Below are 27,201 nucleotides of genomic sequence, written 5' to 3' on the forward strand. Positions count from 1 at the left end.
CAATGTTGACTTCGTCTCATCGCTATTTCACGAACCTAGACAATATCCTCGAAGCTCACATGCTTAATTACCGTAATAACTATGATTGATGAATAGGAATACAAAACTTATTATCATCTTCTGACTAGATTTTTAAGCAAATCCTTTAAATGGATAATTTGCAGCTGGAACACACTCTGTCTCCAAGTCGCGTCCAGCCATTCGAACGTAATTTCAGAGTTTTTTGTAAACACATCTTCGTTAGTGACTGGACAGTGAATCTAGCAATTTTTGAGAGTTTTATGTACAGGTAAGGCAAGAGGGTTGCAGCTGAGGGTTACTGTGAATCATGGGAGCGTGGGTGGTGGGCGGGGTGTGGGCGTGGGCGGGGGAAGGGCGTGTCGTGGAAGGATGGGAGGAGGGTCACGTCAAGGTCTGTAAACAAAGTGCGGGCCAACCCTCCCTCTCCTCATTTGCCACGCCAGCTACACGCCTCCCTCCACGCCTACCCGCGCCTCCTACAGGAGCTGCTACACATGGACCTGACAGGTGCGTGTGCATCGTCTGCCGCGCCTCTGGTTAGCTGGAGTTACTGACCGCGTCCAGGACACCTCATTAGTAGTGATGGTGGCTCATAGCTATGGGACTTCCACTCGACAAGGGCCGAATAATAAATCTCGGGACTTTTTTGTATGTTTAGTGGCAGAATTGTATAGTTGTTGATATGATAGTGGGGGTAACTTTGGTACATAAATATTTGCATCTATGTCAAATTTGTGTAGAGTTGCTACTTGAATACCAATTATTTTTACTTTAAATTAATCAGAAGAGGTTATATATAATTTTTAATATCATTATTAATCAGGGAGACTTTTTTTTTATGAATAGTTAATTTTAGGCAAAGTTTTCAAACACTCGTTATCAACTCAATTTTGACACAACACAACAAATTTGTATTAACTCAAAATAAATAATAAAATGGAGTGAATTTAATAATTTATAATTTTCTAAATGTAAAAGTGAGCAAGGCTAATAATTTAACATGGTCAGTTTACATATAAGAATTCTTGTTGACATGGTCAGTGTGTGGAATAAGATATTTATCCAGACATGGGAAGCAGTCATATAAATATTTGTTCTTATCACACAGATTTTGATGACCACTTCTAAAATGCAACAATGTTGAAGGATCAAGCTGCATTCTCTACACGAGTTGTAAATACTTTTAATAAATATATATGTTAAAACAGCCTGCTCCGAATTAATTGGTCCTGGAGTAGGTAGAACGAAATGTTTGAGTACATCTATTCACAACAATGCTTCTGTTCACTTGGCAGAAAAATTGGTACTTGGGGAGTGTTGTGTTTTCTTTGGGGTTCGTGAGCTGTGTGTAAGACTACTAATTTCTTACCACTGTCTACTATGCAACATCACCTATCTGAATATGGCAGACAGGTTGCAGTATTTTACCAAAGAATGGATATTTACCAGATAAATGGATAGTACTCAAGTCACTCATGTTCAGCATTAATAAGTAAATGGTTTACATCATTATGGATAATTACCTTTTCAGATCGGTAAATCTAGAAACACATTATGGGGGGCAGCGATATGCAGTTCTGCCTGCGGTGGAACAATTTTGGCACCACCATGACCGCAGCACTTCACACACTACACGAGGGCGGGGATTTTGTTGATGTCACACTTGCTGCTGATGGAATGCAGTTAAAAGCACACAAGCTGATTCTTTCAGCTTGTAGTCCCTACTTCAGAGATATATTAAAGGTTTGCCAAAGTGTTGACTTGTTTGTTGGCTTAGGACTCGGAATATGATAATATTTTATTTGCTGATCATATTTAGTTATTTTGTTCTTTATCGTTCTTTTTGTGTTCCATATTATTAATGTAATACAATGTTATGATTTTGTTGATATATTGTACAGTACTTGTCAATAAATATTTCATGTTTTTAGTAGATTAATTGTAGGTGTTGTGATACAGAAACCCAACTGCCCAGTACTTAGCTGTGGTGCAAATAGCTCTGAATTCACCTGTGACAAAGCAAAAGGAGATGGACTAGAATATAAATGTCATATTTACTTAAATATAACTTGAAACTGTTTATATATAGTGATTTTTAGATTAACTTCTAATGAGTAGCTATAATATTGTAAAATAGTTAATTTAAGTCTCTCCATTTAGGAGAATCCATCTTGGATGTATACATTTGAATATCACAAGTGATCTCTTGGATAATTAAATTGTGAGTGGTTTAATTCCTATAGTACTGCAGTATAATTAACTTTCATATTTCTGTAATCTTATCAGAATACTCTGTATATTTGCTAATGTCTTGCTTTTTTATAGAATAATCCATGTCAACACCCGGTGATAATTCTCCGAGAAGTGCCCATAGAAGACTTGGAAGCAGTATTGGCATTTATGTATGAAGGTCAGGTCAATGTATCCCAAACACGGCTTCACACATTCATGAAGCTGGCTGAGGCGCTTCAAGTGCGTGGTCTGACAGATACACAGAATACCAGAGCACGGATGGAAAAGGTTTGTAAGCCTAATATTTTTGTTGAATGTCATTTTCTGGGCTGGCTTCTTATTAGCTCTCCAGTGATTAAGGCTCTTGTTCTGTGGATACATACAAACACTGCTAAGCCTTCTAAACACCACAATTAGTCAAGATTCCTTCATTGAGATGAATGGAGCCTTGGGAATCAGAGATCAAACTAAAATTAAAAACAAATGCCTATACTGTAATGTATTGGCAAACCAAAACAAACCAATAATGTTGATGGAACATAAAAGGTAAGAACACGGGGCAAACAATAGTTAGTAGCGTGCAAACATTCTGTGCACCACTTTACCTGCCTGCCACCAGGTCACCCAGGCATCCAGCCTGTCTACACCCTCACTCTAGTGCTCTGTAACTCTTACAATTCACCAACCTCTGCAGGAACTATTTTTTCCTGTTCAGAAGAAAGTTGCTTTTGCTTTCCTGAATGGTGGCTGAATCATATATCACTGCATGTAGTAGTGCCAAAAATTGGTACATACAAATTTTCAAACCCTCACTTTAAGTTTTTTAAAGCTTCTCAAAACTAACTTTATTGTGTTTTTGTATTATGAATAGTAAAAGGAGAGGAGAAGTAGCCCAGCTGATCATATATAGATCCCCTATTATTTGAGCACTTTTGGAGGTTGAACAGGGTTCTGGCGGCCTGGTATCTTGTTAATGTTCCCAGTTCTCGTGTGGCTTTGGGTCATGTCTCTCAGCCGGGTGTTTACTCTTCATAAATCCTGCAGTGCTTCCCCCTCCCTGGTGTGTTCCTGTATGTTTTACTCTTCCATGGGTAATTAGCTTCAGTGAGCCACAAGGTTTCTCCCTTCCCCCCCTCCGCTATCCCCAGAAAACCAGTGTTGAATGTAATGAAACTGCAGTTTGTAGTTGAGCCCCGATGGCTCCCTGATCTACCTTCCCCTAAAACTGAGGGTGGAGGTGCCGGCTGGGGGTGAGGTATCTACCCATTCTATCAATGAGTGGGGGAGGTGGGGCAAATGAGCTCATATTACTTCCAAGAGAAATCGGTTGTTTGTTTACATAGTTGGAGTGCTTTCAGCAGGTTTCAAGGCTTCAGTCTCTATTAAAGCCAGCAGTGGCTTCTTTTGACTTGCTGACTTTATGGTTGCCTTCCCTGGTGAAGTAGCAAACATATGTCGCCATTCCCTGTGCCTTTGTGATGGGGGCCAGGTTCTGACTTTGGTCCCCTGTTAGGCCTATAGTACTCCATGGCTGATGCGACCTAGTAGATGGTACCATCTCAGTGTGTATAGTACCTTTAGAAAACCACTGGGCTCGCCCAGAAATTGGCATGTTATTACATTCACTGCTAGTTTTTTTAGGCTCTAATAATCTTAATTAACTGGGAGGAAGATGGTGGTTTACCTTGTTCCTCACATATGTTCCTTTCCATATTCCTTATAAACATTCTTAGTCCTTGGATGTTCTAGATTTTCTGACCTTCCCTTAGTCTTGGGCTTTCCCTTTGGTGGATGCAGTTCTAAAGAATTTGTTCCCTACAGCCTGACGTATGAATCACAGCCTGATTCATCAGCCAGGCTGTGATTCATAACACATAAGGGGTACAACTTGGCCTGCTAGTTATGTCTCCTTATGTGTAGAGGGAGTGTGCTGAAAAGTCTCGACTTCTTGATGTTGATACCTATTTCACCTAGGTACCTTCTGTGTACCTATTTCACCTCTGCTTTTCAGTGGGGCTAGTTTGCACTAACTGCCATGCCTCCTGGTCTCACGTGATGTTATTTCCATTTGCAGATTTGGAAACGGTCCCACTTAATACTTTCTAGATGTAAATTATTGTGTGTATCTCTCGCCTGCATACTAGAGAATACAGATTTTAAAATGTTAATCGGTACCAACAATTTAGATGATTTATGGAGTGGAATTAGCAGTAAAAGATATTTGCACACTCTCCAGGTCAACAATTTCTCCAGCTTTGAATAGGGCTTTTGTGCAATAATATTCCACTCTAGAGAGGACTAATTTCTTGAAAAGTGTAGTCATTGGAATGGCATCCCTTGTTTGAAAGGTTCCTGTTATCTAACCTGTCATTTTCTTTAGTTTTTTCCATTGGCAGCAGATGTAGTAATAAACAGATAGCTGGGCAATAATTGACATTCCTTGTGTTACTAATTATCACTTGCAAGGGGTATTGAAGATATTACCCTTTTGTCTGCTAAAGAGGTGGTGCTTCTGTGGTGACCTGAAATAGACTCGCCTCCCTCTCCTTTCCATAATTTCCTCCATAAAACCATTTGCAAAGATACTTGTAATGGTGGGAGACAAGGCCAATTAGAGCCTAGTGGGGAATAGGAGTTTTAGGCAAACCATAATGGCTCTTGACTCTGGCTCTGGAAGCATTTAAATGACCAATATTGAAAGGAGCATTTTACTATACTCAAAACCCATTTTGTTTTCTCTAGGAAGTATATCAAAATTTAGTGCCGACTACAGAAGTAGGAAATGGCTCCAATCCAGTTGTGGCGGCAGCAGCTGCAGCAGCAGTGGCCGCAGCAGTGAGCAGTGCAATAACCATTCCTGTTGTCTCCCAGTGTACAGTGAGTTGAAAGCAATTCTTCGTACCATTTTTACTGGTAGAAAACATATTAACCCTCTCATGTTTTTGCCCCTACCAATTTTGGGCACTTCCAGCTTCTTGGGCCAAGCACAGATTAGCTTAGCGATATTTTACTTCCAGTGCATACTGCTAAGGTAATATGCATAGTAAAATGTTGACTTTGATATGTTTTTAAGCTAAAGACTTATATTTTATGATGGTATTTTAAAAAATGAAGCAAAATAAAATAACAAAAAGGAGAGTTAGTCAGCCGACGTGATATTTGAAAATGACGGCTACAGTCATCATGAAGATGTTCTTGTGTTTTTGAGCAAATGACAGTTGTAGTCGTAACAAAATGATTAATGGGTTGATGTAAATTGTCAGGTTAAATTTCCGTATTTTGTTCAAGAAAATCATTAAATGATGTACAATGCTTAATTGATTGATCGATCAATTGCTTTTAATTCGTAAATGTACAGGCATCTTGTATATATATTTTATTGTTTCAGGATGAAATTATAATAATTTGCTTAGCCTATGAATTACAAGGAACAAATAGCATAAAATTTGGATTCTCAAATATTTTGCCTCAAAAATAAATTGAGGAGCATTAGATATAAATTATATAAATTTATGCAGGCAATATATTCAATGCACTCAGTGCATTAATAGCTACAGAGCTTGAAGAAATATTGCATCTTGTATTATATATCCAGTTTCTTTATTTTTTTTCACTTTTCAGCATGTATAATTATTTGTACCAGACCACTCTAAAAATCATTTATAATATTTGTTTTCTAAGATAATAAGGTTCTTTACACTACACAGATAATAAGGTTCTTTGTAAGTAACATTGCACAATAACAGTCTATACTTGAGTATGCTCAGGTTGACTGTTATTGATAGTAATAATAGTAACAAAACTGTCCTTTTGTCAAGTCAGAATAATCAGTAATATTTTCCAAACTAAATTATTTTTTAAAATTCTGCACAGTGCTACTTTTCTTTTGAAGTATAAATGAACAAAACAAAAATCTACCTCTTATCTGATGGACTATGTAGTTTGTAAGTGGTTCTCTCTCCCTGTTGCTTCATTATGGAATGATAAAATTTTAGGTCTGAGTTTTGATGTGTCGTGTCTTCACTTTCAGACACAGGCACCACAGACGAGATCACGGGCTCATGAATCGCCACCACCATCTTCTAAGCGGAGAAGATTATCCCCAGCCCATGAAAGAAATTCACCTTTACATAATGAAGAAGACAATAGTTTAGATGAACATGCAGACATTAAAAGAGATATTCGTGTAAGTAAAAATTTTTCTCTATAATTCTTTAATGTAGGCAGATGCCTTTTCCATGCAGCTTCATTATTCATAGTCTGAGTGTACACATCTTTACAGTATTCTACACGATCCAATTCTAAATAAAAACAAAAATATCTCTGTTCAATTTTGTGCAGTGAAATTAGTTTTCTTGTTTGAGATTTTTAAAACTCTAATCTTTTTATAGATAAAACAATAATTGCTCACTGATAATCTTCTTGAGGTTATCTTGAGATGATTTCGGGGCTTTTTAGTGATACCCGCAGCCCGGTCCTTGACCAGGCCTCCACCCCCAGGGAGCAGCCCGTGACAGCTGACTAACACCCAGGTACCTATTTTACTGCTAGGTAACAGGGGCATAGGGTGAAAGAAACTCTGCCCATTGTTTCTCGCCGGTGCCTGGGATCGAACCCAGGACCACAGGATCACAAGTCCAGCGTGCGGTCCGCTCGGCCGACCGGCTCCCCCCATGCTCTATAATGCTCTAAGCTGTGAATAAGGGATTCACAGCTTGTGGGGATTCGGCTCAGAGCTAGTCCATCATCATGTGTTCACACCCTGCGTGAGCAACAATGACTTTCCCTCTCTCCTTGTCTTAGGGTGACCTCCTGGCTCCCCTTTGTTATCTTTATACTGTCATCCGGCCTGCAATTAATTCTCTCTCTCTCTTAAAAACCCTCACAAGGACAAGAGCAAATACAATTGCCTAACACAAACATTTATTACAAACGATAAGAAAATAAAAATATAATATTATCAGGTAATGGTTCTACAAAATAGTAGTGTATCACACTTCCATAAAATCAGTACTATTCTAAGTGTCTCTGCTAGGCTGCTACTTCAGCAATCCATGGTGCATCAGTCACCTTGCCGTCTGGGCTAGGCTTTGTACATGTCGGTTAATGCACCCAAAAATATCAACGCTGTCGCCTTTCAATGCATCAGGCATACGTGAATCCATCCATATATCTCAAACATATATATCGACAACCACAACATGAACCGCAAAAATATTGGAACGACGACGACATGCTTTTTACACTAGTAGTTGCTAGCACAGTCCATCTCCATCGTAAATAAACTTAAAACATCCCTCATGGCATAATTATGCTGCTTGAAACATAAACTCTCATTAGAGACCACACAAGCTAGGTCTAAGTACAACACTAAGGAAGATAGCTGCTGTGTGTGCACTATGAGTACATGGTTTAGGTTCCCAACTCCTGTGCACATACAGCAGCTCTGCAATATGCAACATTGAGTCAGTGGTGGGAAACTGAGAGTGCTTTCTTTTAAGTATGTATATAGGGATGTATAGGGTAGCACATATACTGTATATGGAAGTGTGTGGTAGCACGTATACAGAGAAGCCACTGAGATGAGGGGGCGTCTCCGCTTCATTCCATTTTTATGGAAAAAAAAGACACAATATGGATAATATAGACATCATAGAGTGAATAGACTTATGAGCAGTGCCTGTCCCTAGACTCATTTTAATCTATTGATTTGTAAAAATGTTTTCATTTTCTATTTCATTCCTTTTTTTATTTTTGAAATATATTTTTTTTATTAGAACTTACTAGAAGTAAAGATGGAGCCAGATGAATATCCAGAAGGAGTAGATCCAGACGATGAGAATGACCAGCCTCCACCACCGCCACCAGAGGTCAGCTTCATGGAACAACAACCAGAGGTTGTAAGAAATGTGGGAGGTTCAACATCCTCTGTGAATCTACCCACAATCTTCCTACCTCAGCACACGTCTAGTGAGAAGCCCAGTCACAACATCTTACCACGACGTAACTCCCACGAGAGAACGTCTGCTGTCAACCTTCAACCAGAATTTCCTCAAGACCCATCTTGTAAGAAGATTATAACATATTTGTTATATTTGTGCCAGAATCAAAATATGTATAACATATGTGATCCTGTGCACATGTGGCATATTTGAGCCGATTCATTGTTGGCATGATTATGAACTAATGAGATCAAGAATAACTATAATGTAAATTGCCATATGCCATTCAAGTCCATATTGGTAATAGATTGAGAGGTTGCCACCTCTAGTTGGATATGTGACAACCTGTAGCCATGGAGAAGAGAATAAGTGACATTTGAGGGATTTATTTGGATACTTGCTTAACCTACTATTCCCACTTTTTTATATATACTATATTTTACAAAGTTAGTTACAAAATATTTATCATCACTCATTTACTTTCTTACTTTGGTAAACACACCATGTATTTAATGGATAACATTCATTTTAGGCCAAAACCTGCCATATCCGTGCCCATTCTGTGAAAAGGCATACACTTCATGGGGCTTCAGAAGGCGGCACATTAAGGGATATCACACGTCATCCCCAGAGCTACCGTGCAAGTGGTGTTTCACAGTCCTCCCTTCACACCAAGATTGGGCGGTAAGGCTTTAAATATCTCTCCTTGTAACTACTCCTCTTCCTCTGCAAATCCTCTTATTTAGCAATAGCTCATGTTTTCATAAAATAGCAAATTTCAGCAACCATAGTTTTAAATGTGTCTACCTTGTTCTCTGAGCAGTTGGGGTGTGGGAGGAGTATACAAGGATCTTCACATCCATAGTAAGAGTTTTCTTCCTGTCTCAGTGCTCCCCAGGATCAGATAACAATTCTTGCACTATTCTTGCCTATATTTTTCCCTCCATTGTTTCAGGCCTATACAATACTTACCCCCAAATATATAAATTCTCCAACCTCTTCCATTGCTTCATTGGCCAAGTTTAATCATATTCTTCATCACATTTAGTATCTGCATCTTTCAGTCATCCAGTAATGTGCTAATTTTTAGTATCTGAGAATTTTCCAATAATTATTAACTTGTTAAAGTTAAGTAAGTGCTACTGTCATTGGAATTTGTTTTCAGTAGAGTAAATGCGGAGTTTGAGAAGGAGGTTTACATAATGCTCGGCATGATGTATGGTCATTTGTTTCTGGAGAGGACATTCAGGCAATTTTGTCATCAAGGAATATAAATGCATCTGTTTATGCAGTTACTTTGTATGCCGATAACTTATTAAAACTAAGTTAGAATTGGTGTGACGTGTGTAGTCAGATCTCAATATAATAAAGCTTTATTCGACGTGGTAAATAATTGATACCAAATTTGATAAAGGATAAAAACCAACAGTTATGTTTCTAAGTAGTTTATGTAAAAAATTTAAATACTCCAAGTCTTTTGCACTTTCCTGAGTGCTTTATCAAGGTCTGAGTAAGTATGTAATGTGAACAGGACTTGTATATCAATGACCAATACAGTTGCTATCTTGGATTAAGTCCTCTTATTTGTCTTGACCTCGTGACCAAGGCACCTCCATCCCCAACTGCCAGTGTTCTCTAGGGAATGTCTTCTATGAAATTAAGATCATTTATCTTTTCTGTCATCCTGCAATTCTGAGAACTAAAGTTGTGGTCAATGAAGGTATCCATCTGGATGCTATCCCTTGTAACCCCGTCCTTGCCCAAGGAAGAGTGCCTAATGAGACTACTTTGATTTTTCATATGTTCAAATCTAATTTTAATTCACTCCAAATCATTTTCTTTGTAAAACTGTCCTCTGAAGTGAAGCTTTTATTTGCTTCCAAATACAGTACTCATACTCTCAGGAAGTTAACAAGAACACATGGACAGGATATCATCCAACAAGTTAGGCCGTATGAGAGATGTCCTTATCAAGCACATGCCTGTAAGAACAAGATCTGATTTTTAAGGAGCTGTCTAGCCAACAAAATTTGTCCAAAAATCCTGGGCTGGGTCCTGCTCTCCGACCGGGGAGCTGGTCGGCCGAGCGGACAGCACGCTGGACTTGTGATCCTGTGGTCCCGGGTTCAATCCCGGGCACCGGCGAGAAACAATGGGCAGAGTTTCTTTCACCCTATGCTCCTGTTACCTAGCAGTAAAATAGGTACCTGGGTGTTAGTCAGCTGTCACGGGCTGCTTCCTGGGGGTGGAGGCCTGGTCGAGGACCGGGCCGCGGGGGACACTAAAGCCCCGAAATCATCTCAAGATAACCTCAAGATTTGCTATGGATTCTTTCTTTCTTTCTCTCATTCTTGTAAATTTATATATGGAATTTTTTGAAACACAATTAATACCCACAGTAACAATTGATGGAAAAGATCCCAAGGCTTAGTTCAGGTATGTTGTTGATGTTTTCTGCTTTATTTGATGAAGTTCGAGTATCTAGATTGTTACTTAAAGGATCTCCATAGCTTAGAGTTTGCTATAGAAAAAGAAATTAATAAAGAACTCCCATTTTTGGATTGCATTGTAATTAGAAGGATTGGATTGTAACGATAAATTTTTCCTAAGGTGCATTCAGGAAAAATACAAACATGAACTCGTATATTCATTTTCATGTCATTCCAATTCATTTAAGGAGAAAGTACTCCCCAACCTTTATCTAAGAGCTTATAGAATTTGTGACCCATCTTAACTAGAAGCCTACTTAAATACTTACATAGGAGTTTTCTGGATTTAAGTTATCCCTCTTGGTTTATTGATAAAGCAGATAACAAAGCTGAAGGCATCCTGTACACTACAATTGAAAGAAGTTTCTGAAATTCTCAGAAGAGGAAAATGTTGAAAATACCTTATAACTCTCTTAAACTTACACATTAATGCAATTTATTTGAGGCATAAAATTGTTTGGAGTTTCTGTACTCCAATACAATTATCGAAAGGATTGGTAAAATTAGTGGGTGACAATAGAAATCTGGGAGGCATTTATATATTTCTCTGTAGAGGTTGTAATGAAGTCTATATTGGCAGTCTCTGTGGCACAGTGGTAAAACACTTGCCCAGCTTCGTGAGAGCTTTGGTCTGGGTTCGTATCCTGGCCGGGGTGGATTGACTGGGTGCCAATCCTTAACTAGTGTCTGTTCACCTAGCTGTGAATGGGTACCTGGTTGTTAAATGATTTGGCGGTTCTTATTCTGGGCAAAATTAGGATTAAGGAGCTGCCCAAAATGTTGTGTGTGTGCTACCTTACCTTGAGGTTACCTTGAGGTACTTCCGGGGCTTAGCGTCCCTGCGGCCCGGTCGTCGACCAGGCCTCCTGGTTGCTGGACTGATCAACCAGGCTGTTGGACGCGGCTGCTCGCAGCCTGACGTATGAGTCACAGCCTGGTTGATCAGGTATCCTTTGGAGGTGCTTATCCAGTTCTCTCTTGAACAGAGGTACAAAACAATAACAACTCATGTACAGTGTGTGTATTAAAAAAAAAAAAAATGGGCGAGACTGCTTGAGGTTGGAATTGAAGAACACAAACACATACAATTATGGCTGGTAATAGTGCTGTAGTAAATCATAACTGGGAAAGGGATCACAATATTCATTTTAATACTGTACTGTAATTGTGAAATAATTTATAAAAGTAATAATATTAAAACTAGGAGGGTGGTGGAAGGTGTTTATGCTATAAATTATTTCACTGGAAACAAAAGCTTTACTTCCAAGGATAGTTTTAAAAGAAAAATTATTTTAGGTGAATTAAAATTTGATTTGAACAAATGGAAAAATCCAAGTCGTCCCATCAGCCGCTCTCCCTTGGGTATGGATGAGGTTACGAGGGATAGCATTCGGGCGGATACCTTCATTAACAACAACTTCAGTTTTCAGAATCCCAGGATGAGAGAAAGGATAATTGATCTTAATTCCCTAAAAGACATTCCCTCGGGAAGACCCGCAGTTGGGGATGCAGGTGACCTGGTCTGGAGGTCAAGATGAATAAGAAGACTTGATTCCAGGAGAGCAACTGTATTGGTTGCTGAGATGTAAGTTCTGTTTATATTACTGTATATACCTAGACAAAGCACGCAGGGGTGCTAATGACTTGGTGTATTTCAGTTCTTTAAGTAACTTTATAGTACACAAGTTTTTTTTTTTTTTTATCCTTTGCCATTGTCGTGTCATGACATTTCCATAACTTAAAACCAAATTATATTTTATGCATGCTGAATTTATAGAATATCCAAGTAATTTGTAAAAAAAAATTAACAAGTGTATAGTGATAATACTGTAATGCTTCGTATAAATATTTATACCTTTAATAATAGAAATGTAGTGGGCTCTTAAGTATTCTAAAACAATCAGTATCCACAGGGGACAAAATTTGATTCAAAACTTTAGTTTTGTGCAAATTGGTGATGTTTTTGTGTGTTTTATGCCAGTTTTGGATTTCTTTCTTGTATTATGGCACCTTGCAAACATTTTGCTTTGCCTGCTGCACTCAAGATGTCCCCATGAAGAAATGCAAGGTAATATTGACTTTTATCTACACCATTGGTGAGTGTCCAAATCTACTTTGTACAGCATATTTGTGACTGGGAAGTGACAGGAGTACTTAGAAATTATGTATAGACAGGCGAATGGAAGGGTTTTGGAATACATTCCTATTTTATTATTAATCCTTGATAATGAGGGTATAAAGAAATACCCTCATTATCTATCTATATAGATAGAAATATTTGTATAAAGAAATAGGTGTGATGGCAAAAATGAATATGTAACAATTTCTATGTAAAATTGAAGTGGTTCAGGTATGACTATTTCAAACACAGGTGTGATCTGCTTAATTAATGTTGTTTCTACAATATTCTTGTATTTTTAGGCTTTATTTATTTGGTATCATTAGTAGTGATACTTTTAGGGTTTTATCATTAGTGATGCTTTTAGGGTTTTATCATTAGTGATACTTTTAGGGTTTTATCATTAGTGATACTTTTAGGGTTTTATCATTTGTGATACTTTTAGGGTTTTATCATTAGTGATACTTTTAGGGTTTTATCATTTGTGATACTTTTAGGGTTTTATCATTAGTGATACTTTTAGGGTTTTATCATTTGTGATACTTTTAGGGTTTTATCATTAGTGATACTTTTAGGGTTTTATCATTAGTGATACTTTTAGGGTTTTATCATTAGTGATACTTTTAGGGTTTTGTCATTAGTGATACTTTTAGGGTTTTGTCATTAGTGATACTTTTAGGGTTTTATCATTAGTGATACTTTTAGGGTTTTGTCGTTAGTGATACTTTCAGGGTTCTGTCGTTAGTGATACTTTTAGGGTTTTATCATTTGTGATACTTTTAGGGTTTTATCATTAGTGATACTTTTAGGGTTTTATCATTAGTGATACTTTTAGGGTTTTGTCATTAGTGATACTTTTAGGGTTTTATCATTAGTGATACTTTTAGGGTTTTGTCATTAGTGATACTTTTAGGGTTTTATCATTAGTGATACTTTTAGGGTTTTGTCGTTAGTGATACTTTCAGGGTTCTGTCGTTAGTGATACTTTTAGGGTTTTATCATTAGTGATACTTTTAGGGTTTCACTGAATTTGAAACTTTATTTGTTTTGTTGATTTTCATGCCATAATTGATGTTTTCTTTTTGTTAAAGACTTGTTCAGCATTTTATTTACTATAATGATTATTACAAAAGGAAACCCTTTTTTTTCTAATTAGAAAAATTAAACAAAGTAGATCAGTGGCAAAAATTACACGATTTATCAAAGGGCAGAATTAATTTTTGGTTGTAGTCTGTGAATAAAATACAGTAATTTTCTTAAGTATGCTTATTCATTTTATATATGATGATATTTTATACATTTGAAACATGATCTGATAATGAGTTACTAAGAGCCATTTCTATATTATATGATGACTCGGGAAAAAAAGGTTGAATGTTATCAATGCCTTTTCTAGGGAGAGCCCCTTGTGGCGCATTAAAGCTATACTCAGAGATAGTAACATCTACTAGACTACATCAGCCCTGGAATTCTGTAGGCCTACCAGGGATCAGAGTTAGAACCTGGCCCCCCCCCCTCACAGAGGCACAGGGAGCAATGACTTTTTCACCATCTCACTGGGGAAGGCATTGAGAAAGTCAGCAAGTCAAAATAAACCAATGCTGGATTAAAAAAAAAAAATATCGAAACTTTCCTAAAGAATTTCCTCAATAATGCAAACAAATGATCATATTATCTTGAAACTAGCATGAGCTAGATCAACCCACCTTCCCCACTCGTTTGGGGGGGTGGGGGAAGGGAGTAGCTCATCACCTGCGTCAGGGTCTGAGTTGTCAATTTTATCGCTCGTGTAGTTGGTACCGGGTCTCCTGTCTTCCACGTTGGCTCCAGAGTTCTGCTTATTCAGCTTAGTAGTATGGTGTTTGCTCGTCGTAGCTTTTCCAGTGCACCACAGTGTAGCCTAAGCCAGGCTTTAAGCGTGCTTGGAGCTGCATGTGCTCAGGGTTTCCTTCCTCTGGGTGCTTCCCAACGCTGCCCTTGCATTGTGAGAGTTGTCTCCCTGGAGTGTTCAGGAGTAGTTAGTTTTGGCTTGTTGACTTTCTGGTTGGCTTCCCTGGAGAGGTGGCAAAAAAGTCACCCCTCCCTGTGCCTCTGGGAGTTGGTAAGGCTCTGGCTCTGGTCCCATAGAACTCTACCGCTGATATGACTGAGTAAATAGTACCATGTCCGTGTATAGCTTCATGGAGCTACCAGGGCTCGCTCAGAAATTGGTATTTTGTCACATTCGACGCTTTTTTTTTTTTGGTGAAACACTAGGTAGCTAAAGTACCTGATGCTAAAGTACTGGAGCTGCCAAGCCTTAGGGAATAGCATTAGGCTTCTGATATTCACTGAAACCTTCCAGGAGCCAAGACCAGAATCTGGCTCTCTCTCGATGAGACAATGAGAACTTGAAGAACAGAGATCTAAATAAGCAACTACTTGAAAGAAATTAGTAAACCTGAGAAAACCAGGCAATCAATCATTTACACAGAAAGCACATGAGCTGTGACGCTCTTCACTGCCACTATGTGGTCGTCTAGGCCCGCCGGGGTCACTGCCAGCCTGAGCAGAGTCTGAACAGGGCTTGTCTGAAAGGGAAAAAAATGATTGAAACTTCATAGCAGTAAAGTACAGCCCAGAAGCAACAGGAAAAATCAGCTTGGGCTTACAGCCCAGTAATCACAAAGAGCTTGGCCCATAGAACAGCAAGACACCTAAAATGCAAACTATGGGAGTGTACATGGGTGTGCAAGAACACACACTTAATGCATGAGATTAATATAGCATGTATTAATATAGCATATATTAATATAGCATATAATGCATGAAATTATATAGCATGAGCTATACACGGTACCAGATAAAAACCAGAAAGCACCAGCTGATGTCCCAACACAAGTCATGAACACCCACTGATGCAAATGCAGCAGATGCAAAAGTAGCGAGGAGCCCACCCCAAAATGCAGAGGACATCAAGGCCACACCACACCCCAAAAAAAAAAACAGGGAAAACCCGTCTCTTGATGACCTTGTTTTAGTTAGGTTTGAGGGCTTGTTCATTATAATACTACTACTACTACTAATTGCATACAAGATAGGCATGGGGGCAAGCAGGAAGAGGGTATATCTGAATAGTAGTAATGGTGAGGAGGCCCTGTAGTCAAAAAGATAGTGCCAGGTCTTAACCCAGCTGCATGACAAGACTGGCGTCGGTGGTTTGAGAGACTGGTATCTCTCAAACCATGGTAAGCTGTCTTTTTCAGCATCTTGACTCTATTTTTTCATGAGTTGACTTGAATCTTTTTGTAGCAGCTTGACCGCATCTTTTCACAGTGGCTAGTTCTTGCTGCCATCTTCTCATCTTAGGCAGTAGTGTAGAGTCCTTTCTTCATCTTGCTCAATTCTTCTTTCTTCCTTTGCTGTCTTCATACTCGTTGTTACTTCATTTTGTCTTCATTTTCTGGAATTGACTCTTTTTTTTTATCATCAAGCTGCAGGTATCGTTGTCACTGCCAGGACACATTTCATAGTATAGTACTTGGAGTCTGTAAGTTCTGGGTTTAGTATGCTCAGGTCGCAGGTCTTTGTGGCGACCATCTTCACCGCAGTCTTTTGTTCTCTGGTTATTCTCATTGATGCATAGGCTGTTTTTATGTCTTCTTTCAGGAGTTTCCATATATAGTATTGTCTTTATTGATAGTGACAGTGTCTTGGACTTGTATGGCCTGATTTGGAGATGCTGTTGCCTGTGACATTCACTGATTTTTCTTCATTGGATGATGTAAAGGTTTCATCGTTGTAGGGTACAACAGATGGTACAGCTGAAGGCAAGTCAGTGGGTGGAGGGACTGGAATTGAAGTTACAAGATCAGTAGATACTGTTGTTATTGTTGCAGTCTCTTGTGGTGGAGGTTCAGGGTTGGCTTCCATCACTGGTGGTGGGGCTTCAGAGATGTTTGGCATTCTAAGGGCTTCATCTACATGAGCACAGGTGGTAAGCTGTTGCCTACTAATAGTTTGTTGATAATCATGATGAAGAGGCTGGGTCATTTTTGGTTACTATCTGCATAGGCTGTAATGACCTGAATGTGGATGTTTGAGATGGGTGTCACAGATTATGTTCACAATCAAGTTTGAGGTGCTGTTGGCTAGTACCTGTCAAGCATTTGTCATTTGCTGTTGATTTGTTGAGGTTTATCATGGTAAGGTTGGAAATTGAGTTTGGTTGGTGTCGAAGGGGATAGCAGCTTGTAGTTTTGTGACACCATTTAACTTGGCCTTGGCCTTGATTTTTTGGAGTTCTTCCTGCCTTTGTGGACACTGTTGTGGCACTGCAGAGGTTGCACTTTCTGGTGGTGCTGGAGCAGTTTTTGTAGTTGTAGCTTCCTGAGCAGATGCATTGTACTTCTTGCAAAGTGATCGTACTTGTAACACTTCAAGCACAGCTTGAGCTGGTAGTATATTTCCATAGTGATTTGTGCGGATACTGAGGTAGTGCCGAATCATTTGAAGCCACTCTCACCATGTCTTGGGTTTGGTCAGTCATTTCAAGCGTCGGGTTTTAATGTGGGGTGTTGGTTGTCATTCTTCTTGATCATGTGGGCCGAAATAGCTGTAAGAGATGGGTTCACTTCATTGATGTGTCATTCAATGTCCACTTCAGCTTCTGCTGCTATCCACCAGTTCAGTCTGTAGATGAAGACCATCCTGGCTTCTTGGTATTTTAGTGGAAGTACAGTATTGGTGAAGAGATTGCCTCCTGGAGTACAGCCTCCAAACATAAGTGTTTGGAGGTTTTCACCATTTGTGATAACAGTTGCTGTGTTCTTGTAAATGTGGATGTCAGTCAGCCCTACTGTTGTTGCTCTGTACATTGCTATTGCAAGTTTGTGCATAGAGCACTTCTAGACTCCAAGGAGCCTGACTTTGTCTTTAAAAGTCATGGTAATACCTCTCCAGCATCGGCACAAAACAGTGTTCTATGGCAACATCTCAACGGCTCGGATTGGCAGTGAGGAGCTGTGTGTGCACGCGTGTCCCTCTGATGATAGGTGAAGAGTGTCAGTCTTCCATCCATTTCTGTTGGCTGGCCCTCGGAGGTGTTTCCGGGTCTTAGTTCGTTGGTGAGCTCCACCCTATGGAAAGTTTCTGTGGTGTCAATACTAATGGCTTATCGGTTCACATGATCTACTATGGATTCCGCTCTAATGCTATGGTCATGTGTTTGTTCAGGGCCTGTCTCCTTTTTCTCCCCATCGTACTGCTTGCTGAGCCTTTCAGCTCAAAAGTCTCAGGGTTTTCTAGGGTCTATAATGATCTGGTGTCCAACAGTCTATGGGGTTTTTCTTTCTCTTCTGGGTTTGTTTCCTTCACACATTTTATTTGTGTACTTTGATCCCAATTTCTTGTTTCTGTTTTCCTTTTTTTTTTCACCCATTTGGCACATTTTCTACTGTTCCCATGCTGGGTGCACGGTCTTCTTCAGGCTGTGTTGCCAGACACCTTCAGGGTGTGTACCCTGACACTCCTGATCTAGAGTATCTGGCCATTTCTGGACAGTGATCATGTTGGTTCTTGGGTTTGAGCCTGTTGCTTTTCCTGGCATGGTGTGCATTGGTTATGGTTATTGAATGGTGTGTCAGGCATTTGCCAAGCTGTGTACTTTGGTGCATGGGTTTCCTGCCTCTGTACCTTTCATGGTTTGGGGCTCAGGTTGGTTGGCTTGTCTTGGCCTTCAAATATTGCCTGGTGTCTTGCTGACCTGGCTGTGGCAGGAATGTCTCTTTGCCTGCAGCTCTTTTGGTCTCTATATCTTCCGTCGGGCATTATCCCTGCTTCTCGTGGGGCCTGAGTTTTGGGTCCCCCATGCCAAGATCTGTCCATTGGTTTTCTGGCATCCCACTGGGTTTTTCCTGGGTTTTGAACAGCTCATGATCTGTCCTCGCTCCATTGCTCTATGTTTTCTGGCTTTTGCTCAGTGTTCAGGCTCGGGGCTTGTTTTGAATGGTCCACTCAGCTCGGGGGGTCTTCATCAGCCTCGCTACTTTTGTTATACTGTATTTCAGTATCTGTCATGCTGGTTCAATTTGTGCCTAGAAATGCATCATGATGTAAAATTCAATCACTACAGCATGTAGTTTTTAATATTGGATGTGTATCTGCTGCATTTCTGTTAACCCTACATTAGTACCCTGAAGTGTTTGTTCTCTCCAGACATATAGCATGATTCCCTAAGGCTTGACAGCCCCAGTGCTTTACCTCAGGGAGCCACAGAGTCATCTACCAGACAATGGTCGTTCACTACGATCAACACTTGATTTTTCTGTGCTAAACAAGTTAAAAAAAAATTCTTCTAATTTGCTCTTGTATTATACGATAACAGTATTATCGTTAACCTATTTCCTACTCTCGGTAAATTGAGAACCATTAGGCTTTAGGAAATTAATAATGATCCAAACACTTTGTAATTTATGTAAAGCTTACTTCAAGACTAACATCAACATTTTTAAATTTTTGTCAGCTGGAAAAACTTCGTACAATACTCTATTTTCTTGTTTTGGCTTTAACATTATTCAATATGCTAGTATGAATATAACATTCTGTAAATAAAAATAGTTGCCACTTGTTACACTGAGAGCTGAGAGTGTGTGGAGATACAGTACTAAGGATCTCAGAATACTTGTGTAAGTAGGAAAGGTATAAACTAAGAAACAGAGAGAGAAAATAAAGAAGATAACAGCCGGATTATTTTCCCATTCTTTAAGGTTTAGTATTGGTGTGGAGAACATGTAGGCAGACCATGTGTGAGTGTGACCATATCATACATCACCAAACTCATTTGTGAGTGAGACCCCGAACTTCCAAGGAAGGTAAACCAGAGGCTCTGAGGCAGACTGTTCTCTGTGTTTTCAGGACGTGAATTTCACACACGAGGGGCCGCTGAGGTGTGAAGGTAACAAAGGTCAGCTTGATTTCATATGCTCCAACAATTGCCTTTAAAATATATACTGTACTGTACTGTATTTCTATTAGAAGAATTACAGCATCATAGATTCTTCTTGCAACTGTCAAGGGAAATTAGGTTAAGAATTATCATATAGTCCCAGTCTCTGTATGCTTTATTTGGTAATTTTGTAAATCCTGGCATGACGTTAGGAGCAAGGGGTAATGTTCTGCAAAACCTTATGTGACTTGCCATGCTAATCTTTGTGAAAACTTCCATAGTAATTGTGGCTCCATTCTAGGCTTGAGACACATCCAGTTTGCATCAGTAACATGGCGAAGCAGTTTCTTTTATAACCAAGCTATTTATTATAGAATGTTCACTTCATCATTGTATTTCAAATTGAAGTTTTCAACAGGAGCATGTGACCAGAAGACACAACCTAGCCGTGGGAGATGCACGCAATGGTTTACTAATCTTGGAAGAAGCCCACATGGTACTCCAAATAGCCCAACCTACACGAATTGATTCCTTGATGGAACTTATAAAAAACAAAAAGGACAAGGATGAAGACGACCCTAAGAAAAATAATGGAAAAGATACTGAGCAAAGTCAGAATCAGAGAGACAAAGGGGAAGGTAGCAAGTGAAAATTTAACTACCTTCATAGACCTTTTTTCATTCAGGGATGATATATCAGAGTAATAAAACTTTCATGTGTAAACTTTATACGATTGCTACAGTGAAAGTGCGTGTGAAAGTGTGGATGAGTATGCATAGAGATACCAGTCATCAGACAGCTAAGAGGGAATGCTGGTGTGCCTTCAGGAGAAAAGTTTCAAAGGTAACAGATTCATTGCCATACAGACATGTGATAATCTACCTTGAATGTTATTCTTCATGAATGTCTGATAAATGTTGGTTTATGGGTATAATTGAATTGTATGAAAAGAAAATTTATCATATATAGTACCTCATTAAAATTGTCATGTTTTACTAGATTTGGTGTTTATGTATAATCAATTTGACCAGATAGCAATACAGTTTCTTGTATAATTGTATGACTAATATTTATTGAAAAATAATGTTATAATTAAATTGGTCCAATTTTTTTTTTATCAGAGGAAATATTTTATTCTTCTTATAAATGTCTTATCAAGGTGAAGTTAACAATGGCATGAAAGAACAAACAAATATTTAGCTATTTTGCTGCTACAGCATACCCATTGATTCATGTATAGAAGTGACTTTCCCTTCCTCACTACACTTGTAGATCAAGAACCAATTCATTTGTGCCTGAAATTAAATTAAAAAACTGCATTTTGCTTGTATAGCAGTAAATTAGAAGATTGCATTCCCAAGCATCAGAAATTTGACCTTCATGTTTAGACTAAACCACAGCATTAATATATAGTACTTGGAAAGTTACTATATTTGAAGTACTGTACCAATTAGAGGTACAAATTGGCCTAGGACCACAATATACAATATACAGGATATTGTATACCCCAGGATACAATATACAAGCTGCCTAACTCCCAAGTACCTATTTACTGTACTGCTGAGTGAACACAGATATCATGTCAAGGATATATCGCCTCGACTGGGAATCAAACTCGAGGCCATTCAGTTGTACTGTATTATAATGATTTAAAAAAAATAAAGAAAGTAAACTTTATTTGTAGGTAATATTTTGGTTGTAAGAGCTTCATTAAATGTAACACACATTCACAGGCTAACTTTTATAAAGGATAATAATTAGGTTTCATGTCAGTGACACAAAGATGCATTGAGGTTAAAATCTTGAGTGTGTGTGTGTGTGTGTGTGTGTGTGTGTGTTACATTTTAAGTACAGTATTGATTTAGCAAGAGGGGCAGCAATTATGAAATTATCTTGAGTCTATGCAGGGATGTTTTAAGTGTTTGATGGCTCCAGATTCAACTTAAACACTACAACACCACTGAACAGAATCAAGGGTTCAGATTCACGAAGCAGTTATGCAAGCACTTACGAACCTGTACATCTTTTCTCAATCTTTGGCGGCTTTGTTTACAATTATTAAATAGTTAATTAGCTCTGAAGCACCAGGAGGCTGTTTATAAGAATAACAACAGTTGATTGGCAAGTTTTCATGCTTGTAAACTGTTTAATATATGTAACCAAAGCTGTCAAAGATTGAGGAAAGATGTACATGTTCGTAAGTTCTTGCGTAACTACTTCGTGAATCTGGCCCAAGGAAAATTCACCATTTTAAATCGTCTTACTAAATTAATATTGTTCTTTAAAATATGAATGGTAACACCTAATGTCTCATGTTTCAGAACCCACCCCTAATTCACCTCACCTCCCTTTTTGCCAAACAAAATCAGTGTGTGATAGATCAGTGAGAACATTCTTGAGCAATATAGTGCGCCCAAATCGCACCTCTGGCCTGCCTTATATTTTTTTCTGGTTTATAAGCACTAGCCGTTTTCAAAGGTGGGCACGACTAAGTTCCATAGGGACCGAATTCCTGGAACTTGGTCCATTGTGAGAACAACTGGAAAATTTAGTCCTTTTTTATTGCCTTTCCAAACAGTCTAATGTTCCTCAGTTTTTGTTTTATATATATATGTATATATGTATACAGTGGAATCTCAGTTCTCGTATGCCCCTGTTCTTGTATTTTTCGGTACTTGTACTCGATTTCTTCAAAAAATTTGATTCGGTAATCGTTGTTTGTTCATGCACGTATTGGTTCACTGGGAGCGTGGCACTTCAATTTACCAGCGTCTCCCACCTAGTGATGATCGCGCTTGAATTCTTTGTGAAGAATTTCATTGTTTTTGTACTTTTTGGGTTTCTGAACATAGAAGTTCTTATTATATATCACACCATGGGTTCCAAGAGAGTCGGTGGTAAAGTTCAACCTAAGTAAATAGTTGTGAGGATGACAGCAGAGGAAAAACAAGTGATTATTCATAGTGAGCCAATGTGATGTCTCGCTACAGACAAGTGTGAAAACATAGGGAAAAAGAAGTGTCTATAGACAGATTCTTAGTAAGACAAGCAAGCAGTGAGCCACAACCAGGTCCTAGTGGTATGGCTGCAAAACATAAGAGAGTACCCCAAAAATGTCATCACTGCTGTTATAATGGAAGAGGACTTCCCTTCCAAACACTAACACCTCTCCTCCCCCCTTCCTCACTGTCTTCCATACGCCAACAAGAGTCCTCAATCAAGGTAAGGTACCTAAGAGTATTATTTTGTATAAAATGTATTTTTTAGTTAATATATTTGGGGGTGTGGAACAGATTAATTCAATTTACATTATTTCTCATGAGGAAAATTCCTTTCGGTTTCGTATTTTTCTGTTTTCGTACTGTCTCTGGGACCGGATTAACTACGCAAACTGAGGTACCCCCTTCCCCTTTGTATATAATATAAAATAAAAACTAGAAGAATTTCTGATTGAGAGACCTGTGAAACTGAAACCCTTTATCATCAAAGGCTTAATCACCAGCCTGGCATTGACGATCTTGTTCATCTAGTTCTATACACCTATCCTCTCTAGTGCTGCCATGGAGAGGCTCTTCTCATTGGAGAAGCAGATCCTCAAGCCAAAGAGATCACAGGTCAGTGATAGATCTTGCTTGTTGTCTTGAAAGGAAACTGAACCATTAAACTTGTTGAACTTTTCCCAGTTTCGTTATACTAATTTTATATTATATTACTCTATTTGGAATTTAACTTTATTTTACTAAAAATTAAATATTAATGATTTTTCGTGTCTTCAACTGCATATTTAGTTTCAACTATATAAATCATATATATAATGAAACAACTGAGAGTCAAGTTGGTCATAGTTCCATTCTTCTGAAAGGGACAATGATTGGGACCTTCAGTCCATTTTGAGACTAGGACTGCAACTGATACTGTTAGTTCTTTTAAAAAAATGGGGTGCCCACCTTTGCCCATTTTATATAAATATAAAGTAAGTTTAATCCCATCTTGGTGTACAGTATCTACGTCATTATCGACACTTTGTGCTCTCTTCAGCTAACAGTAATTAAGAATCGTGGATGTAAAATGACAAGTATATTGTGTTCTGGGGGTAAATATGGTGCTGAATAATCTAATCAGTGTAGACAATTTGTCACAATAACGTGACTGAAAATAAAACGCCCAACCCACAAATGTAAAAATAAAAACATCAGAAGAAATGATGTTTTGGTTCATTCTGGACCATCATAAAGTCCTCATTATGCAACTTTATAATGGCTCAGGATGGACTGAAGCATTATCACTGCCTTTATTTTCAGATTTGTGCGCTGGTTGTTGTTGTTGTTTCAATTCCTGCCTCAAGGCCTAAATGTTCTCCCTTCACCCTCCACCAAAAAATATTTTTTATATTTATATATCTATATGTACTGTACAGTATATTATATATTATGTCGTACCTAATAGCCAGAGTTTCCTAATATGCCAAATTTTCATAAATACTGAATACGAATTTTTAAATTTATGTTGTAGATTGCTAGTTTTTCATTATAATATTCATTATATGCATCTTTGTCCAGTTAATTTTAACTTGGAGACCTGAACTAACCTACCTATACCAGTTATTTCCCAATACTGCCTAACATTGGTAAAACTAGGTCTAAGTTATAAATTCTTATTGTCAATATAATGTTAATTTTATATTTAAAAATATGCAAAATCACTCTGGCTGTTAGGCAAAACAGGTTGTGCTTACTAGGCCAAGTAGTGTGGTTCTGGTTACTGTATTTGGTAATACATTCATACAGTACATACATGTAGCAAATTCTTTTCTTTTCTTTCTGAATTGGAAAAATGCTTCCAGGGTGGAAGGGATAACATTTTTAAAGCTCAACTTTGAAGGTGTTGAGAGTAATATAAAGGTTAATGTCATTCACATACATTTCTTATAAAAATGTAATTGTTTCATACCATTGTAAATTTTAATTTGATAGACAGAACTGATTAGGGCAATTTGGACAATGCTATCATTGTTGCCAAGTGGGAGAGGAGATTTCATGAAGCGTAGATGATGGTACAAGTTGGCCCGTTCACAAGTCCAAGTAGAATTAGTCGGTTCTCAGCTATAGTCTTTTATCTCCTCGTGGTGCAGTGGCAGTGTGTAGGCCTTATACATCTTGGATCCGAGGTCGAGTCCTATATTACTCCTTAAAATTTATACATGTCTATTGACATGAATGAAGTGTCATAACTTTTACTTCTTGATATGCAGTTTTTGTCCTTTACCAATGAGCTAAAATAATTTTGTAATATTAAAGAAAAATTATATTTTTAGAAACTAATCACCCAATTTTCTGGTAACAATTTCATGGTGAAAAACAGATGTCATCTCATTGCAGAAATCCCTCGCCAAGACGGTGCATCTGTTTCTCTGCTCTCTCATAGTCAATGTACAATGCTTTTATTTTTATGTGATATACAAATTTGCCATCAGAGTTCTCTTGTATAGGGCCAGTCTTTGCCTTACAGTGTACAGTATTGGAAAATCAGCCTTATTGAAGTGTACCCTGAGGTTTAAATTTTGTATCAACATCAGTGACTAATATGTAAATGGTAATGCACAAAATAATAATTATAATATTGTAATTACTATATTTATTCTGGAATCAGTATAGGGCCTCATGTTTAAAGTTATTTTAACTTTTGCCAATACCTAACATGAAATGTATTTTTATACTGAGTTAGTGGCAAATCAATATTTTTTTGTTCAATATAACGTGAAACATTGTAAAGCGGTTTATTTTTTACCACATATGTACAAATGTGTCTGTAGAATATTTAAATTAAAAGTCTTTCATTAATATTTAAATCTCTCAAAAGGACATTCATTGTACCTCATATACTAACAAGCCATATTTTTTTGCAAGGACTTTGAGACATTATAGTACACTAATGAATATTCATGAAAACTCTTGTAAACCAAACATAATTTGTTTTACTTTAATAATCGACTTTGGCCAAGAATTTTAATTCGTGTTTGTAATTCAAGTTTTTGTTTTGCACAGTTTGGTAGTCCATCAGGGTTTTCATTTGCATTGTTTAATTATTATGTTTGTTTTTCTCACTCAAAAAAGCCTTTGCAAATTTGTTTGAGACGTGGAAACAATGCTAATGTATTAAGAAAAAAAAAAAAAAAAAAAGTACCTAATTTGGGATATAGAGTAATGGTGTGTGCGGCAGCAGGAAGCAAGTGGTAGGGGATAAGGCCCCGATGCAACCAGCATGTCAAGAGTGAACATGACACTCGGGTAAACCTCATAAAAAGTACTTAATACAATTAAGTAATAGATGTTGGTGGAGAGTGATAAGAGTGGTTGTGTGGTGCCCCTCAACCCCCATGGCATCCACCTTGATGGTGTGGGTTTGAATTCTTTATTTGAGCCTAGCAATTTCTGTTGGTTGGTGTCCTAGGAGCACCGGGGTAGTTTTCCTCGTCAAACTGGCTTATGCTGCTGTAGAAGACTGATTCAAAGCTGTCTTTGGCCTTATACCATCCATGTATTTGCCATTTATGGAAAATTCATAATTCCCCATAAGCTTCACCTGGAAGTTGACTGCCTAAGATGTGTGTTACTGCTCCTGAGCAGTAACACACTTCTTTGGCTTTGGGCGAATGAATTGGCAGGTTTAGTTAGTTGGATTAGGGGTCAAGTAAACAGAGAGGAGTTGGAATACCTATTGGTTCCTGGTATACCATCTGATTTCTGAATGGTGACTTGCATATGCTATCCCTAATTTCCCGTTTCTCGACCTGTCATGGGTGATGTAGTAACACAGGTCTTCTTAAATTTTCTTACCTGAATTTACCTGAAGACCACCAATACTAGTGGCCTTGATGAGGAAAGGAAGCTGGCAGCTTGTCGAAGGTCTCTTTCCCCACATTTGCCCCAATGATCTTTTCCAGTTAAATTTTGTATACCATTGCGAGACATTTAATCTTCTGAGGCTCACGCGATTGGCAGCTAAACCCCAAGAGTGTTGCCACTCTAAACGTATTGTTCTTCCTTTGCACCCAAAGAAGCTCCCTCATGACCCCACTCCTGTGTTGGGCCCTGACTAGCCACTTCCCTGGAAATTCTCTCTCCTTCCTACCATCTATGTGACAGTGTAACATTGGTTACACAGTTGATGCAACAAGGAAGCTTATAATAATGGCACCATATGCCTCCCTTGCTGTGTCAAACTCATTTGACTCCATCCTAATCCTTCACCATATGTTGGTCAGGTGCTAGTGATCACCAAAAATGTCCAACTGAATACAATTGTTGTTACTGTACCATCATTATCCCATCCTATCTTTCCATTGGGGCTACGAATCAAGAGAACTGCCATAGTAATATCAAACCTATGTTAAAATGCTAGGGTCACTCCACTATCCAGGTGGATATGTTCACCTACCCCTTCGTGATAAATGCTCTAGCCCCCTTTTGCCAT

At 38.3% G+C, this 27,201-nt stretch overlaps 1 protein-coding gene across 9 annotated transcripts; it reads left to right on the forward strand.

The window, feature by feature from the left end:
• Nucleotides 1-50: 50 nt before the first annotated feature.
• Nucleotides 51-25,586, forward strand: LOC123768940 (protein bric-a-brac 1). Of its 9 annotated transcripts, none has more exons than XR_006774168.2 (9): nucleotides 136-289; nucleotides 1,553-1,764; nucleotides 2,347-2,541; nucleotides 4,996-5,130; nucleotides 6,284-6,439; nucleotides 8,031-8,319; nucleotides 8,728-8,879; nucleotides 12,108-12,269; nucleotides 20,147-20,280. XR_006774168.2 is itself a non-coding variant. In XM_045759793.2 (9 exons), exons 2-9 carry the CDS (start codon nucleotides 1,576-1,578, stop codon nucleotides 20,254-20,256), a joined length of 1,275 nt encoding a protein of 424 aa, XP_045615749.1. In that variant the 5' UTR covers nucleotides 136-289; nucleotides 1,553-1,575; the 3' UTR covers nucleotides 20,257-25,586. The 9 variants fall into 9 exon arrangements, 8 of the variants coding, with proteins under 8 accessions (XP_069165211.1, XP_069165210.1, XP_045615749.1 ...); XM_045759793.2 differs by lacking the exon at nucleotides 12,108-12,269 and adding an exon at nucleotides 19,698-19,746 and having other exon boundaries at nucleotides 20,147-25,586; XM_045759794.2 differs by lacking the exon at nucleotides 12,108-12,269 and adding an exon at nucleotides 19,698-19,737 and having other exon boundaries at nucleotides 20,147-25,586.
• Nucleotides 25,587-27,201: the final 1,615 nt, after the last annotated feature.

This window comes from Procambarus clarkii, chromosome 64 (genome assembly GCF_040958095.1).
Source record: "Procambarus clarkii isolate CNS0578487 chromosome 64, FALCON_Pclarkii_2.0, whole genome shotgun sequence".
Classification (NCBI taxonomy): domain Eukaryota; kingdom Metazoa; phylum Arthropoda; class Malacostraca; order Decapoda; family Cambaridae; genus Procambarus; species Procambarus clarkii.